The sequence below is a fragment of the Argopecten irradians genome, chromosome 15 (genome assembly GCF_041381155.1).
Source record: "Argopecten irradians isolate NY chromosome 15, Ai_NY, whole genome shotgun sequence".
Classification (NCBI taxonomy): Eukaryota; Metazoa; Mollusca; class Bivalvia; order Pectinida; family Pectinidae; genus Argopecten; species Argopecten irradians.
Genome location: NC_091148.1, coordinates 34,467,559 through 34,483,249, shown reverse-complemented (window position 1 = coordinate 34,483,249; position 15,691 = coordinate 34,467,559). Strand labels below are relative to the sequence as shown.

At 33.6% G+C, this 15,691-nt stretch overlaps 1 protein-coding gene across 2 annotated transcripts in view; it reads right to left on the bottom strand.

Annotated features, from left to right (window-relative positions):
• The window catches only part of LOC138308506 (protein hunchback-like), a 102,818-nt gene extending 87,828 nt beyond the window's left edge, over positions 1 to 14,990 (bottom strand). The window contains exons 1-2 of one of the 2 annotated variants that reach the window (XM_069249512.1): positions 14,886 to 14,990; positions 14,306 to 14,349 (exon numbers count right to left, since the gene is read on the bottom strand). In XM_069249512.1, coding sequence (XP_069105613.1) covers positions 14,306 to 14,342 — 37 coding nt within the window. In that variant the 5' untranslated portion in view covers positions 14,343 to 14,349; positions 14,886 to 14,990. Of the gene's footprint in view, positions 1 to 4,974; positions 5,432 to 14,305; positions 14,350 to 14,885 lie in introns of those variants that run through there. The other variant, XM_069249513.1, reaches the window with a different exon arrangement.
• Between the last annotated feature and the right edge of the window lie 701 nt (positions 14,991 to 15,691).

Sequence of the window (15,691 nt, the reverse complement as noted above, 5' to 3'; positions counted from 1 at the left end):
CCATTCTCACCTTTACATCGTACATAATGCTAAGGTGTAACAAACCATTCTCTCCTTTACACCGTAGATAATGCTAAGGTGTAACAAACCATTCTCTCCTTTACACCGTACACCTACATAATGCTAAGGTGTAACAAACCATTCTCTCCTTTACACCGTACATAATGCTAAGGTGTAACAAACCATTCTCTCCTTTACACGTACATAATGCTAAGGTGTAACAAACCATTCTCTCCTTTACACCTATATAATGCTAAGGTGTAACAAACCATTCTCTCCTTTACACCTTATATAATGCTAAGGTGTAACAAACCATTCTCTCCTTTACACCATTACATAATGCTAAGGTGTAACAAACCATTCTCTCCTTTACATCGTACATATTGCTAAGGTGTAACAAACCATTCTCTCCTTTACACCGTACATAATGCTAAGGTGTAACAAACCATTCTCTCCTTTACACCGTACATAATGCTAAGGTGTAACAAACCATTCTCTCCTTTACACCGTACATAATGCTAAGGTGTAACAAACCATTCTCTCCTTTACACCGTACATAATGCTAAGGTGTAACAAACCATTCTCTCCTTTACACCGTACATAATGCTAAGGTGTAACAAACCATTCTCTCCTTTACACCGTACATAATGCTAAGGTGTAACAAACCATTCTCTCCTTTACACCGTACATAATGCTAAGGTGTAACAAACCATTCTCTCCTTTACACCGTACATAATGCTAAGGTGTAACAAACCATTCTCTCCTTTACACCGTACATAATGCTAAGGTGTAACAAACCATTCTCTCCTTTACACCGTACATAATGCTAAGGTGTAACAAACCATTCTCTCCTTTACACCTTATATAATGCTAAGGTGTAACAAACCATTCTCTCCTTTACACCGTACATAATGCTAAGGTGTAACAAACCATTCTCTCCTTTACACCGTACATAATGCTAAGGTGTAACAAACCATTCTCTCCTTTACACCTTATATAATGCTAAGGTGTAACAAACCATTCTCTCCTTTACACCGTACATAATGCTAAGGTGTAACAAACCATTCTCTCCTTTACACCGTACATAATGCTAAGGTGTAACAAACCATTCTCTCCTTTACACCGTACATAATGCTAAGGTGTAACAAACCATTCTCTCCTTTACACCGTACATAATGCTAAGGTGTAACAAACCATTCTCTCCTTTACACCGTACATAATGCTAAAGTGTAACAAACCATTCTCTCCTTTACACCTTATATAATGCTAAGGTGTAACAAACCATTCTCTCTCCTTTACACCTACATAATGCTAAGGTGTAACAAACCATTCTCTCCTTTACACCTTACTATATGCTAAGGTGTAACAAACCATTCTCTCCTTTACACCCATACATAATGCTAAGGTGTAACAAACCATTCTCTCCTTTACACCGTACATAATGCTAAGGTGTAACAAACCATTCTCTCCTTTACACCGTACATAATGCTAAGGTGTAACAAACCATTCTCTCCTTTACACCGTACACCGTACATAATGCTAAGGTGTAACAAACCATTCTCTCCTTTACACCGTACATAATGCTAAGGTGTAACAAACCATTCTCTCCTTTACACCGTACATAATGCTAAGGTGTAACAAACCATTCTCTCCTTTACACCGTACATAATGCTAAGGTGTAACAAACCATTCTCTCCTTTACACCGTACATAATGCTAAGGTGTAACAAACCATTCTCTCCTTTACACCGTACATAATGCTAAGGTGTAACAAACCATTCTCTCCTTTACACCGTACATAATGCTAAGGTGTAACAAACCATTCTCTCCTTTACACCGTACATAATGCTAAGGTGTAACAAACCATTCTCTCCTTTACACCGTACATAATGCTAAGGTGTAACAAACCATTCTCTCCTTTACACCTTATATAATGCTAAGGTGTAACAAACCATTCTCTCCTTTACACCGTACATAATGCTAAGGTGTAACAAAACCATTCTCTCCTTTACACCATAATCTAAGGTGTAACAAACCATTCTCTCCTTTACACCGTACATAATGCTAAGGTGTAACAAACCATTCTCTCCTTTACACCTTATATAATGCTAAGGTGTAACAAACCATTCTCTCCTTTACACCGTACATAATGCTAAGGTGTAACAAACCATTCTCTCCTTTAACCGTTAATGCTAAGGTGTAACAAACCATATTATAATGCTAAGGTGTAACAAACCATTCTCTCCTTTACACCGTACATAATGCTAAGGTGTAACAAACCATTCTCTCCTTTACACCGTACCGTATAATGCTAAGGTGTAACAAACCATTCTCTCCTTTACACCGTACATAATGCTAAGGTGTAACAAACCATTCTCTCCTTTACACCGTACATAATGCTAAGGTGTAACAAACCATTCTCTCTTACACCGTACATCTCCTTTAACAAACACCACACGTACATAATGCTAAGGTGTAACAAACCATTCTCTCCTTTACACCGTACATAATGCTAAGGTGTAACAAACCATTCTCTCCTTTACACCGTACACCGTACATAATGCTAAGGTGTAACAAACCATTCTCTCCTTTACACCGTACATAATGCTAAGGTGTAACAAACCATTCTCTCCTTTACACCGTACATAATGCTAAGGTGTAACAAACCATTCTCTCCTTTACACCGTACATAATGCTAAGGTGTAACAAACCATTCTCTCCTTTACACCGTACATAATGCTAAGGTGTAACAAACCATTCTCTCCTTTACACCGTACATAATGCTAAGGTGTAACAAACCATTCTCTCCTTTACACCGTACATAATGCTAAGGTGTAACAAACCATTCTCTCCTTTACACCGTACATAATGCTAAGGTGTAACAAACCATTCTCTCCTTTACACCGTACATAATGCTAAGGTGTAACAAACCATTCTCTCCTTTACACCGTACATAATGCCAGGTAAGCAGTGTCTGATGTACTCAATAAGGAAGCCACCTAACACATGGAATCACAAAGTCATAATAAAGTTAGATTTCCATACTTCTGTTGATCTCTGATCTCATTGTTAATTGATAGAGTGGAACGCATTCGGCTGAAATGCCAAAAATCAACTCTTTCTCTCCTCTTCAATACACCTTTGAATTGAAATATTTAAATTTTCTGACCATGTATTATATTACTGTAGAATATGAAATGACATTGGCAAACAAATGACCTTGGCAAATATAAAGTCTTGGTTTAAGACCTTGGAAATTGTATTAGCAATTGTACTTTATACATATAATGACCTTGACAATTGTATGACCTTGACTAACAGAATCATGACCCTTTATATGAATATGACATTGGCTTGCTTATAAACTGTAAGTATTAGGTAGTTCTTGCAAAGTGAAAAACTGACCAATATCATCATACTCCCTTGAGCTTGCCCTTGAGCTTGACCTTGAGCTTGCCCTTGAGCTTGACCTTGAGCTTGACAAACATACATTATAGTTATAAGAACCTCAGGAAATTAATTCATTATAAACATAGTACATTATCCACATATTGCAATAATCTTATAGGACCTTTGAGGACCTTTGACGAGGAAAGAAAAATTCTGTTATAACCATGAGTTGTTATGTCTGTTATAACCATGTTTTAATATAAAACCCGATACACGTTTGAGTATGCAGATAATATTTTCCTGCAAAGTGGATAATCATATTACTCTTTACAAAAGCCCATACAAATACTCTGCTAAAGTACATATCGCCACAAAAATGTTGATTATCTGTAAAATAGAAAATGGCTGAATAATGATACAGGTGTGCCTGAAATACGGCCAAATTGTCCAAACAAACTGGACAATGGTCAGTACGATCAAACAGTGGACAATAATTTTTACACCAGGTGTAAATTGAATCAATCAGAGACACAGGTAACGTTTTTTAAAGGCCAGACGCCAATGTTGTTACACATGGGATTCAAAAAATCTCTTACGAACAAACTCTTTAACCGGTCATTGTGAAGAGCTGAGTGGACAATGGTCAATACCAAAATGGTTGATGTGGTCTAGTGGTCAAGAAAAACTACTTTGATGTTACTCAATCAAATCTGTGTCCAAATTATCAAAAATAAACACAAGGTTTTAGGTTTAATGAAATATTTGTCCTCTTTTCAGAATGTACTTTTAAATTACTTTTTCCAGATGGAAACTTGTGGAAAAATAACTAACAGTGCGTACATTCAACACACACTACTTATTATACCATCTCCATTAATCACCAACTACCCACAATAAGTATTTCATGAAATTTTAGAATGAAAAAACTAATTTTAGAAAACACATTACATTTATAGGTTTTTCTTAGAATCAAAGAAAACACATTACATTTATAAGTTTTTCTTAGAATCAATTTTTGATAATTAAACCTTTAACATTTATTTTTTTTAATCATGACCAAAAACACCACCAAAACATGATACAATTAAAGGACACAAAAGACACTTCATTTTAAATCTTCCTTGCAAATATCAATGATATCATTACCATGTTGGATCCATCATTTTCTTTTTCAAACACAATCAGCTAACCTTAATAATTAGGTTTTTTTTTATTAAAATATAACTTTATGCAAATTCTCTTATTCATTATATCATATATCTATAAGCAAATCCCCCCCCCCTAATTATCTGAATATATAATTTGCAGAATAAATAATAAAACTTATTTATATGTGAATCAACAACAAAAACTAAAATTATTTTTTATCAACTCACTTCAGTGAAAAAGTACAACCCTGATAGCATATTTCTTTTTTAATTAACAATAACTAATGAAAATAAACTGCAACTTTTTTTCCATTTCAGGCTGTAATTGTCTTGTAATTATACTGATTTTCCTTTAATTATCTTTTTTTTCTAAATTTTCTAGAATTTATCTACTTTTTGACTTTGAATTTTTGTAAAGAAAAGTATTAACCACCTACCGTGTAATCCTGTACTGTTTGTTCCTTCCATGGTTTAATGCTGCACCCTAACGTACAATGGTCAAATATCTCTTCTTTACACCATCAAAATGTCTAATAATATTTCTCACGATGCCAAATGTGAAAATAATTGCCAATGATGTCACAAAAACAATCAATATAATAGTTTATTTTTCTTCTTTATATTTAGTTATAGTCACTCATTTTCACAAAGGATAAAAGTATGTTTTCCCAGCTTCAGGAGCAGAATATGAAGCTAAATTGTGAGGTCAATATTACACAAAGGTGACCACACTTTACTTATGGTCAGATAAGTATTACTACAGCAAGGACAACACATGGTCACTCTAAACTGCCCATTGGTCAAGAGTAAATAGCCCTGGTGGTTGGTCAATGATTATGACTACAGACCACGCAACCTTTGGACATTTTTTATGGGTCACTAAAACTCAAGTGAAATAACAGTGTTGTTTACACATGGACGTCCACACACAAAGTAAACAAAGCAAGATTGACCAACTCTGTCGGACTGGTCAGAAAAATTAGCCGCCCATTCAGAATTACATAACACCGGGTTGGTCCATTTGGCTATCCCCAGGAGGGGAGAACCAACTCTTTGTATACAGATAGCTTTGTTGCGGCCAGTTATCATTTAATTGGTTCGGCTAATCAATTTGTGGCCAGAAAAACCCAAACGTTATGGTCAGTTCATTACCTATGTACCCTACAATTTATGTACACAAACTCACAGGCCACTACCAAATACAAAGTCAATATGTGTTTTAGGAAAACAAGATTGGGGGATGTTTAAAATATAAAACCCTGATGTTTGTATTGACAATAGTATGGGCCAGATTGAAGTGGCCTGGACAAGAGACTGGACATGAGACTGACCCAGTGTATATACTGAGTCTTTGATGTGCCTGACATGTCCAGGGTTATTTAGATAAAAACCCACAGATGATAATCAAGGGCTCAATCAAATAAGCTTGTGTCCACACTGGCCGTTATGTAATATCCTCTCCCCATAGCTTTATTACTTACAAATACATTTATGATGCCACATAGTGTAAACTGGACACTCCGTTTTTATGAAGGGATTTTACGAGCAGTAGGGGGCATCTAGGGGGGAATTTAAATCCATTTTGACATTTCTAAATGAATTTAACAACTGTCCAATAGGACTATAATTTATCAAATTGTATGAATCTATAGGATATATCCCATAAGCCACCAGAGAAAGACTTCAAATTTTGTGTTTTTACATTAAAAGAAGGGAATCACAAATTTTCAACATAAAGAAAAAAAAATCTGTTCTTTTTTAATTTTAAATTTATCTTTTATCTAATTAAAAGAATATTCAAAGTCCATATGGAGGGTGCAAAACAGCTTTTTTTATCGTCCAACTAACAAGTTAAAACATTAATAACTACAAACAGACATTTTTTTTCTATACACAGAAAGTAAAATAATACTAATAAAAAGATTTTATAGTTGCAGAAATATTTACTTGGTGTAAATGTTTACAGACGATTAAACAAAAGTAAATAGGATTAGAAAACAAATTAATAGTTTTATCAATTCCTGTTAATGTAACTGGAATTGTATGTTTGTTAGAAAAATTAAAAAAAAAAAAAAAAAAAAAAATATCAGGAAATATAACTATATAGACAAATCATAAAATTGGTACAATACTCAGTTTCCTACCAGGAAATAAACGGTGATAAAATTAATCCACTTCAAATATTACCATGTACCATTAACTTATTCACTCCTGAACTTTCATAATGGACTATTCTTTGATTTAGAAGAGTCTATGTGTCTTTCAGGGTAAATAAACTCAATTGGCTTATCCTTTTACAAACATGTAAAACAAATGAGATTTATTGTATATATATTATATATATTGTAAATATATATAATATCAACATTGACTTCATTTGCACTATGGACTTATTCCATAATAACTACAAAACTAAGCATTTTCTAAATATCATAAAAAATTGAAAAAAGGAAAAAGATATAGAGAAATGAACAAAACTAATGTACAAATGAAAAAATGAATGTATGGACAAATCATTCAATCAATCAATTAATTATATGTTAATCAATCACCCAATCAATTAATCAATAGTTAAAACAATTGCTCAATAAAACAAGAGAATCAATCAATGTTTTATTGATCATTCAACCAATCAATAATTCTCAATCTATTGAATCACTTAATCATTCAATCAAACAAGAAAATCATCAATGTTTTATTGAACACTCAACCAAACAATCAATAATTCTCAATCTATTGAATTACCCAATCATTCAATCAAACAAAAAAATCAATCAATGTTTTATTAATCATTCAACCAAACAATCAATAATTCTCAATCTATTGAATCACTCAATCATTCAATCAATGATCATACAGATGTGTCCTTATAGTATCAATTCAATTTATTAATGTTTGGTCATCAACAGGTTTGATTTTTTTTACCCCCAAAAATATTATTTGTTATTTTCTAAAGTCTTTTTACATGAGATACTTAATTCTAATTTCATTATTTTTCATTGAAGAATGTATCTCATTAAATTGCTTATATTATCTTTATCAAAATAATTTCAATGCTTTATTGAAGGTTTAATCAATCATTTAAGTGGCATAAGTCCAGTTTGAATGGTTTGACATCTGTCTACAATTAATGGGGTGGCATCAGTCAATTTTTAATGGTTTAACATCTGTCTACATATAATTGGGTGGCATCAGTCAATTGTTAATGGTTTAACATCTGACTACATTTAATGGGGTGGCATCAGTCCAGTTTTAATGGTTTAACATCTGTCTATATTTAATGGGGTGGCATCAGTCAATTTTTAATGGTTTAACATCTGTCTACATTTAATGGGGTGGCATCAGTCAATTTTTAATGGTTTAACATCTGTTACATTTAATGGAATGGCATAAGTCAATTTTTAATGGTTTAACATCTGTCTACATTTCATGGAGTGGCATCAGTCCAGTTTTAATGGTTTAAAGTCTGTCTACATTTAATGGGGTGGCATAAGTCCATATATCATGGTTTAACATGTCTTAATTTAATGGGGTGGCATAAGTCCATTTTAAATGGTTTAAAATCTGTCTACATTTAATAAGATGGCATCAGTCAATTTTTAATGGTTTAACATCTGTCTACATTTAATAAGATGGCATCAGTCAATTTTTAATGGTTTAACATCTGTCTACATTTAATGGGGTGGCATCAGTCAATTCTTAATGGTGTAACATCTGTCTACATATAATTGGGTGGCATCAGTCAATTTGTAATGGTTTAACATCTGTCTACATTTAATGGGGTGGCATCAGTCAAGTTTTAATGGTTTAACATCTGTCTACATATAATTGGGTGGCATCAGTCAATTTGTAATGGTTTAACATCTGTCTACATATAATTGGGTGGCATCAGTCAATTTGTAATGGTTTAACATCTGACTACATTTAATGGGGTGGCATCAGTCAATTGTTAATGGTTTAACATCTGTCTACATTTAATGAGATGGCATCAGTCAATTTGTAATGGTTTAACATCTGTCTACATATAATGGAGTGTCATTAGTCCAGTTTTAATGGTTTAACATCTGTCTACATTTAATGGGGTGGCATAAGTCCATTTTAAATGGTTTAACATCTGTCTACATTTAATGGAGTGGCATCAGTCAATTTGTAATGGTTTAACATCTGTCTACATTTAATGGAGTGGCATCAGTCAATTTGTAATGGTTTAACATCTGTCTACATTTAATGGAGTGGCATCAGTCAATTTGTAATGGTTTAACATCTGTCTACATTAAATGGAGTGGCATCAGTCAATTTGTAATGGTTTAACATCTGTCTACATTTAATGGAGTGACATAAGTCCAGTTGGAATGGTTTAACATCTGTCTACATTTAATGGAGTGGCATCAGTCCAGTTTTAATGGTTTAAAGTCTGTCTACATTTAATGGGGTGGCATAAGTCCATATCTCATGGTTTAACATGTCTTAATTTAATGGGGTGGCATAAGTCCATTTTAAATGGTTTAACATCTGTCTACATTTAATGGAGTGGCATCAGTCAATTGTTAATGGTTTAACATCTGTCTACATTTAATGGGGTGGCATAAGTCCATTTTCATGGTTTAACATCAGTTTTTATTAAATGGGGTGGCATCAGTCCATTTTCATGGTTTAACATCTGTCTACATTTAATGGGGTGGCATCAGTCCATTTTCATGGTTTAACATCTGTCTACATTTAATGGGGTGGCATCAGTCCATTTTCATGGTTAAACATCTGTCTACATTTAATGGGGTGGCATCAGTCCATTTTCATGGTTTAACATCTGTCTACATTTAATGGGGTGGCATCAGTCCATTTTCATGGTTTAACATCTGTCTACATTTAATGGGGTGGCATCAGTCCATTTTCATGGTTTAACATCTGTCTACATTTAATGGGGTGGCATCAGTCCATTTTATGGTTTAACATCTGTCTACATTTAATGGGGTGGCATCAGTCCATTTTAATGGTTTAACATCTGTCTACATTTAATGGGGTGGCATCAGTCCATTTTTAATGGTTTAACATCTGTCTACATTTAATGGGGTGGCATCAGTCCATTTTAATGGTTTAACATCTGTCTACATTTAATGGGGTGGCATCAGTCCATTTTAATGGTTTAACATCTGTCTACATTTAATGGGTGGCATCAGTCATTTTAATGGTTTAACATCTGTCTACATTTAATGGGGTGGCATCAGTCCATTTTCATGGTTTAACATCTGTCTACATTTAATGGGGTGGCATCAGTCCATTTTATGGTTTAACATCTGTCTACATTTAATGGGGTGGCATCAGTCCATTTTAATGGTTTAACATCTGTCTACATTTAATGGGGTGGCATCAGTCCATTTTATGGTTTAACAATCTGTCTTTATTTAATGGGGTGACATAAGTCCATTTTTAATGGTTTAAAATCTGTACATTTAATGGGGTGGCATAAGTACATTTTAAATGGTTTAAAATCTGTCTACATTTAATGGGGTGACATAAGTCCATTTTTAATGGTTTAAAATCTGTCTACATTTTAATGGGGTGACATAAGTCCATTTTAATGGTTTAACATCTGTCTACATTTAATGGGGTGGCATCAGTCAATTTTTAATGGTTTAACATCTGTCTACATTTAATGGGGTGGCATCAGTCCATTTTCATGGTTTAACATCTGTCTACATTTAATGGGGTGGCATCAGTCCATTTTGAATGGTTTAACATCTGTCTACATTTAATGGGGTGGCATCAGTCCATTTTCATGGTTTAACATCTGTCTACATTTAATGGGGTGGCATCAGTCCATTTTCATGGTTTAACATCTGTCTTCATTTAATGGGGTGGCATCAGTCCATTTTCATGGTTTAACATCTGTCTACATTTAATGGGGTGGCATCAGTCCATTTTCATGGTTTAACATCTGTCTTCATTTAATGGGGTGGCATCAGTCCATTTTCAATGGTTTAACATCTGTCTACATTTAATGGGGTGGCATCAGTCCATTTTCAATGGTTTAACATCTGTCTACATTTAATGGGGTGGCATCAGTCCATTTTCATGGTTTAACATCTGTCTACATTTAATGGGGTGGCATCAGTCCATTTTCATAGTTTAACATCTGTCTACATTTAATGGGGTGGCATCAGTCCATTTTCATGGTTTAACATCAGTCTTTATTTAATGGGGTGGCATCAGTCCATTTTAATGGTTTAACATCTGTCTACATTTAATGGGGTGGCATCAGTCCATTTTCATGGTTTAACATCTGTCTACATTCAATGGGGTGGCATCAGTCCATTTTCATGGTTTAACATCTGTCTACATTTAATGGAGTGGCATCAGTCCATTTTAATGGTTTAAACATCTGTCTACATTTAATGGGGTGGCATCAGTCCAGTTTTAATGGTTTAAATCTGTCTACATTTAATGGGGTGGCATCACGTCCATTTTTAAATGGTTTAACATCTGTCTACATTTAACGGGGTGGCATCAGTCAATTTTTAATGGTTTAACATCTGTCTACATTTAATGGGGTGGCATCAGTCCATTTTCATGGTTTAACATCTGTCTACATTTAATGGGGTGGCATCAGTCCATTTTCATGGTTTAACATCTGTCTACATTTAATGGGGTGGCATCAGTCCATTTTAAATGGTTTAACATCTGTCTACATTTAATGGGGTGGCATAAGTCAATTTTTAATGGTTTAAACATCTGTCTACATTTAATGGGGTGGCATAAGTCCATTTTTAATGGTTTAACATCTGTACATTTAATGGGGTGGCATAAGTACATTTTAATGGTTTAAAATCTGTTACATTTAATGGGGTGCATAAGTACATCTATTTACATTTAATGGGGTTTAATGTTTAAATCTGTCTACATTTAATGGGGTGGCATAAGTCAATTTTTATAATGTTTAACATCTGTCTACATTTAATGGGGTGGCATAAGTCCATTTTTAATGGTTTAACATCTGTCTACATTTAATGGGATGGCATAAGTCCATTTTTAATGGTTTAAAATCTGTCTACATTTAATGGGGTGGCATAAGTACATTTTCATGGTTTAACAATCTGTACATTTAATGGGGTGACATAAGTCATTTTTAATGGTTTAAAAATCTGTACATTTAATGGGGTGACATAAGTACAGTTTTAATGGTTTAATATCTGTCTACATTTAATGGGATGACATAAGTCCAATTTTTATGGTTTAACATCTGTCTACATTTAATGGGGTGGCATCAGTCCATTTTCATGGTTAAACATCAGTCTACATTTAATGGGGTGGCATCAGTCCAGTTTGAATGGTTTAACATCTGTCTACATTTAATGAGATGGCATCAGTCCATTTTCATGGTTTAACATCTGTCTACATTTAATGGGGTGGCATCAGTCCATTTTCATGGTTTAACATCTGTCTTCATTTAATGGGGTGGCATCAGTCCATTTTCATGGTTTAACATCTGTCTTCATTTAATGGGGTGGCATCAGTCCATTTTCATGGTTTAACATCTGTCTACATTTAATGAGATGGCATCAGTCCATTTTCATGGTTTAACATCTGTCTACATTTAATGGGGTGGCATCAGTCCATTTTCATGGTTTAACATCTGTCTACATTTAATGGGGTGGCATCAGTCCATTTTCATGGTTTAACATCTGTCTACATTTAATGGGGTGGCATCAGTCCATTTTCATGGTTTAACATCTGTCTACATTTAATGGGGTGGCATCAGTCCATTTTCATGGTTTAACATCTGTCTACATTTAATGGGGTGGCATCAGTCCATTTTCATGGTTAAACATCTGTCTACATTTAATGGGGTGGCATCAGTCCAGTTTGAATGGTTTAACATCTGTCTACATTTAATGAGATGGCATCAGTCCATTTTCATGGTTTAACATCTGTCTACATTTAATGGGGTGGCATCAGTCCATTTTCATGGTTTAACATCTGTCTTTATTTAATGGTGTAGTGTCAATTAGAAGATAAAGTCTTCAGTGAAAACATAAAAAATTAATTGACCTTGTTAATGACCCAGAATGTCACAAAATTATGGATGACATTCTTCTAAGAAATGAAATTATTTTTGTGAATGGCCTAATTATTGACCCCCAAAAGTCAGCAAGAACCTGATGATATCCTTAGAAAAGAGAGTATATAGAGGTATGGCCAGGACCACCTCTCCACATGTACAGTAGGACACATTTTGTTGTAAGTTATACACATTATATAACCAAGTGTATATACTTAACATCACATAAAATGGGAGTAGATCAGGCTTAATGTGGCTGTGGCTGATAATTGATGTTCTGTACAGCTTTGACAGAGAACAGGAAACACATGGCTCAAGTCACTAGTTATGATTGTCATGACAACTGCAGGATGCCAACAGTTCTGTAACTGACCAAAGCATCAGAAACTGACCATTGACCGGCCACCAAGTCCTGTCTCTAATCATAACACTGAATATTCCCTAAACTACGGCCAGGCTATCATGTGTTATTATTTATTACAAAGAAGATCAAAGCACATGTACATCCCTTTTCTGACCATGTGGTTCCTCCTTGGCCCCGCCCCCTTTCAGCCTCATGACAGCTCTGTATCTTAATTAACATGACATGGTCGTTAAAAGCATGCCTAGCCTATTAATGACCTTTCTATATGTAAATGTGAAAAATCCAGTAAAAACAACATGATCTACTTCTATAATGAAGAGAGCTATTTGTGGTTCATTACCACTATCATATGTAAAACAGAGAGAAAAGGCCAAAATGACCTGTAGATTCTAAAGAAAAGGCCAAAATGACCTGTAGATTCTAAAGAAAAGGCCAAAATGACCTGTAGATTCTAAAGAAAAGGCCAAAATGACCTGTAGATTCTAAAGAAAAGGCCAAAATGACCTGTAGATTCTAAAGAAAAGGCCAAAATGACCTGTAGATTCTACAGAAAAGACCAAAATGACCTGTAGATTCTAAAGAAAAGACCAAAATGACCTGTAGATTCTACAGAAAAGACCAAAATGACCTGTAGATTCTACAGAAAAGACCAAAATGACCTGTAGATTCTAAAGAAAAGACCAAAATGACCCGTAGATTCTCAAGAAAAGACCAAAATGACTTGTAGATTCTAAAGAAAAGACTAAAATGACATGTAGTTCCTAAAGAAAAGCTTAAAATGGCCTGTAGATCCTTAAGAAAAGTTCCTGTTTAATGAAAGATAAAGTCTTATTGGTCTGTTGAATTTCCCAAAGGACTTGCTTCATCTTCAGAAAAGGTTTAGATACAATAACAACAATTAAAGAAACGTTTTAATGACCTTGTCAGTCATATTAGGAAGAGGCCCAAATGGCTGTAAATCCCAAGAAAACATAAATGGTTATGCTTTCTAACAAAAGGTCCCATTATCCACTCAACTCAGGGAAAAGGTCTAAACGGCTGTACAAACCAAGAAAATGGTAAAATAATACATGAACCATGTAAAGAAATACTTTGCTGACTTGGGAGTAAACAAGTTACATTACTGGCAACCAGTATTTAACTTAATGTCAGTAGATTCAAATCTTTTCTAATCTAGCTAAATATTCAAAGACTAACGTATATTCCTTGAATATGAAAATTCCTTGAATATGAAATCTAATTTGGTTATATAATCTGGCATAGGTTTCAATTCATCAATATAATCACCGAACTTCCCCAGTGTAAAATAATTTTAAAGAGGGAAAAAATGATCAAAATTTCAACTAACCAAGGATGACGTATCTCCATTCAGTTATACCGTTCATCAAGAGGCTGAAAAAATACAAAAAAAAAAAAAAAAAAAAAATCAAAAGTTTATATTTGTATTAATCTAATAAGTTTTACTCCTAAACACCAATGAACTCAACTAGATAAGACTGGAGCTTGACTTAATGTAATTACCACCCGAAGTCAAATCAATTAACATAATTAGATACAGTTGTGTGTCAATCAGTGAAGATTTTATTTCAATAAAATGAATCCTCTGTTTTCCAAATGAATAACATTTCTGTGAATTGTGCCAATGTTTATATTTGTTTTGAATTAACTGACAATTCTTTTGAATTAAATCCCTTTTTAAATTCAAGATAATGAAAAATTGTGAAAATTAAATTCTTGACACAGAAGTTTGATAATTTCAAAGACCTAAACATTAATATGAAGGCATCAAATATATAATAAAACAACAATTCACATAACTGAATGAATTATTCCTATTCAGGTATTTGTTTAGGATATTTTACAGGATATCATAACTGCATTTTTGGCTGCTCAAACAAGGATGTAAAATTTAATGATAATTAATTTACCTCGTCAGGTATCTTCGATGGTGGGTGCTGGTGTTCAGTAAACGTTTTACCTGAATGTTTGTATCCGACTCAGGTACAATTTAATGTGTTTGATCCTTATTTACAGGTAAACATATGACACACCTGTAGCCCTACCTTACATACCTGTGTCCTAAGGAAATCACATCACCTACATCACATGATCGTACATTAGGATATGTAACAGAATATGTTTTATAATCGGCCTGTTTAATAGTTTTTCTGATAAGAGACCTAAAATGTATCAATGTTAAAGAATATACGCTGGGTCAGGGAGTGTGTACTAATATTGATAAGATTACAAAAACATGTTTATACACAACCAGAGGTCAGCAATACGATTCACAAAGATAACCAAGTATTACAGTCAAGTGGTATTTCTAAATAATGTTCATCTGTGTCACATGATAATGTAGACTGTATTACTCTGTAGTGTGAATTATTCATTCATTCATTCATTCATTCATTCATTCATTTATTCATTTCATTCATTCATTCAATCATTCATTCATTCATTTATTCATTTCATTCATTCATTCATTTCATTTACTCATTCATTTTTTTACTCATTCATTCATTCATTTACTCATTCATTCATTCATTCATTTACTCATTCATTCATTCATTCAATAAATCAATCAATCAATCAATCAATAATAAATTTATTCAATATGAAATTCCTCTTATATAACAGATATAGGAAATAAATTGATATAAATACATAAATTATTCAACTTTTACAGTCCATGAATTTCATTATATCTACATTGTATATAATACATTGCATA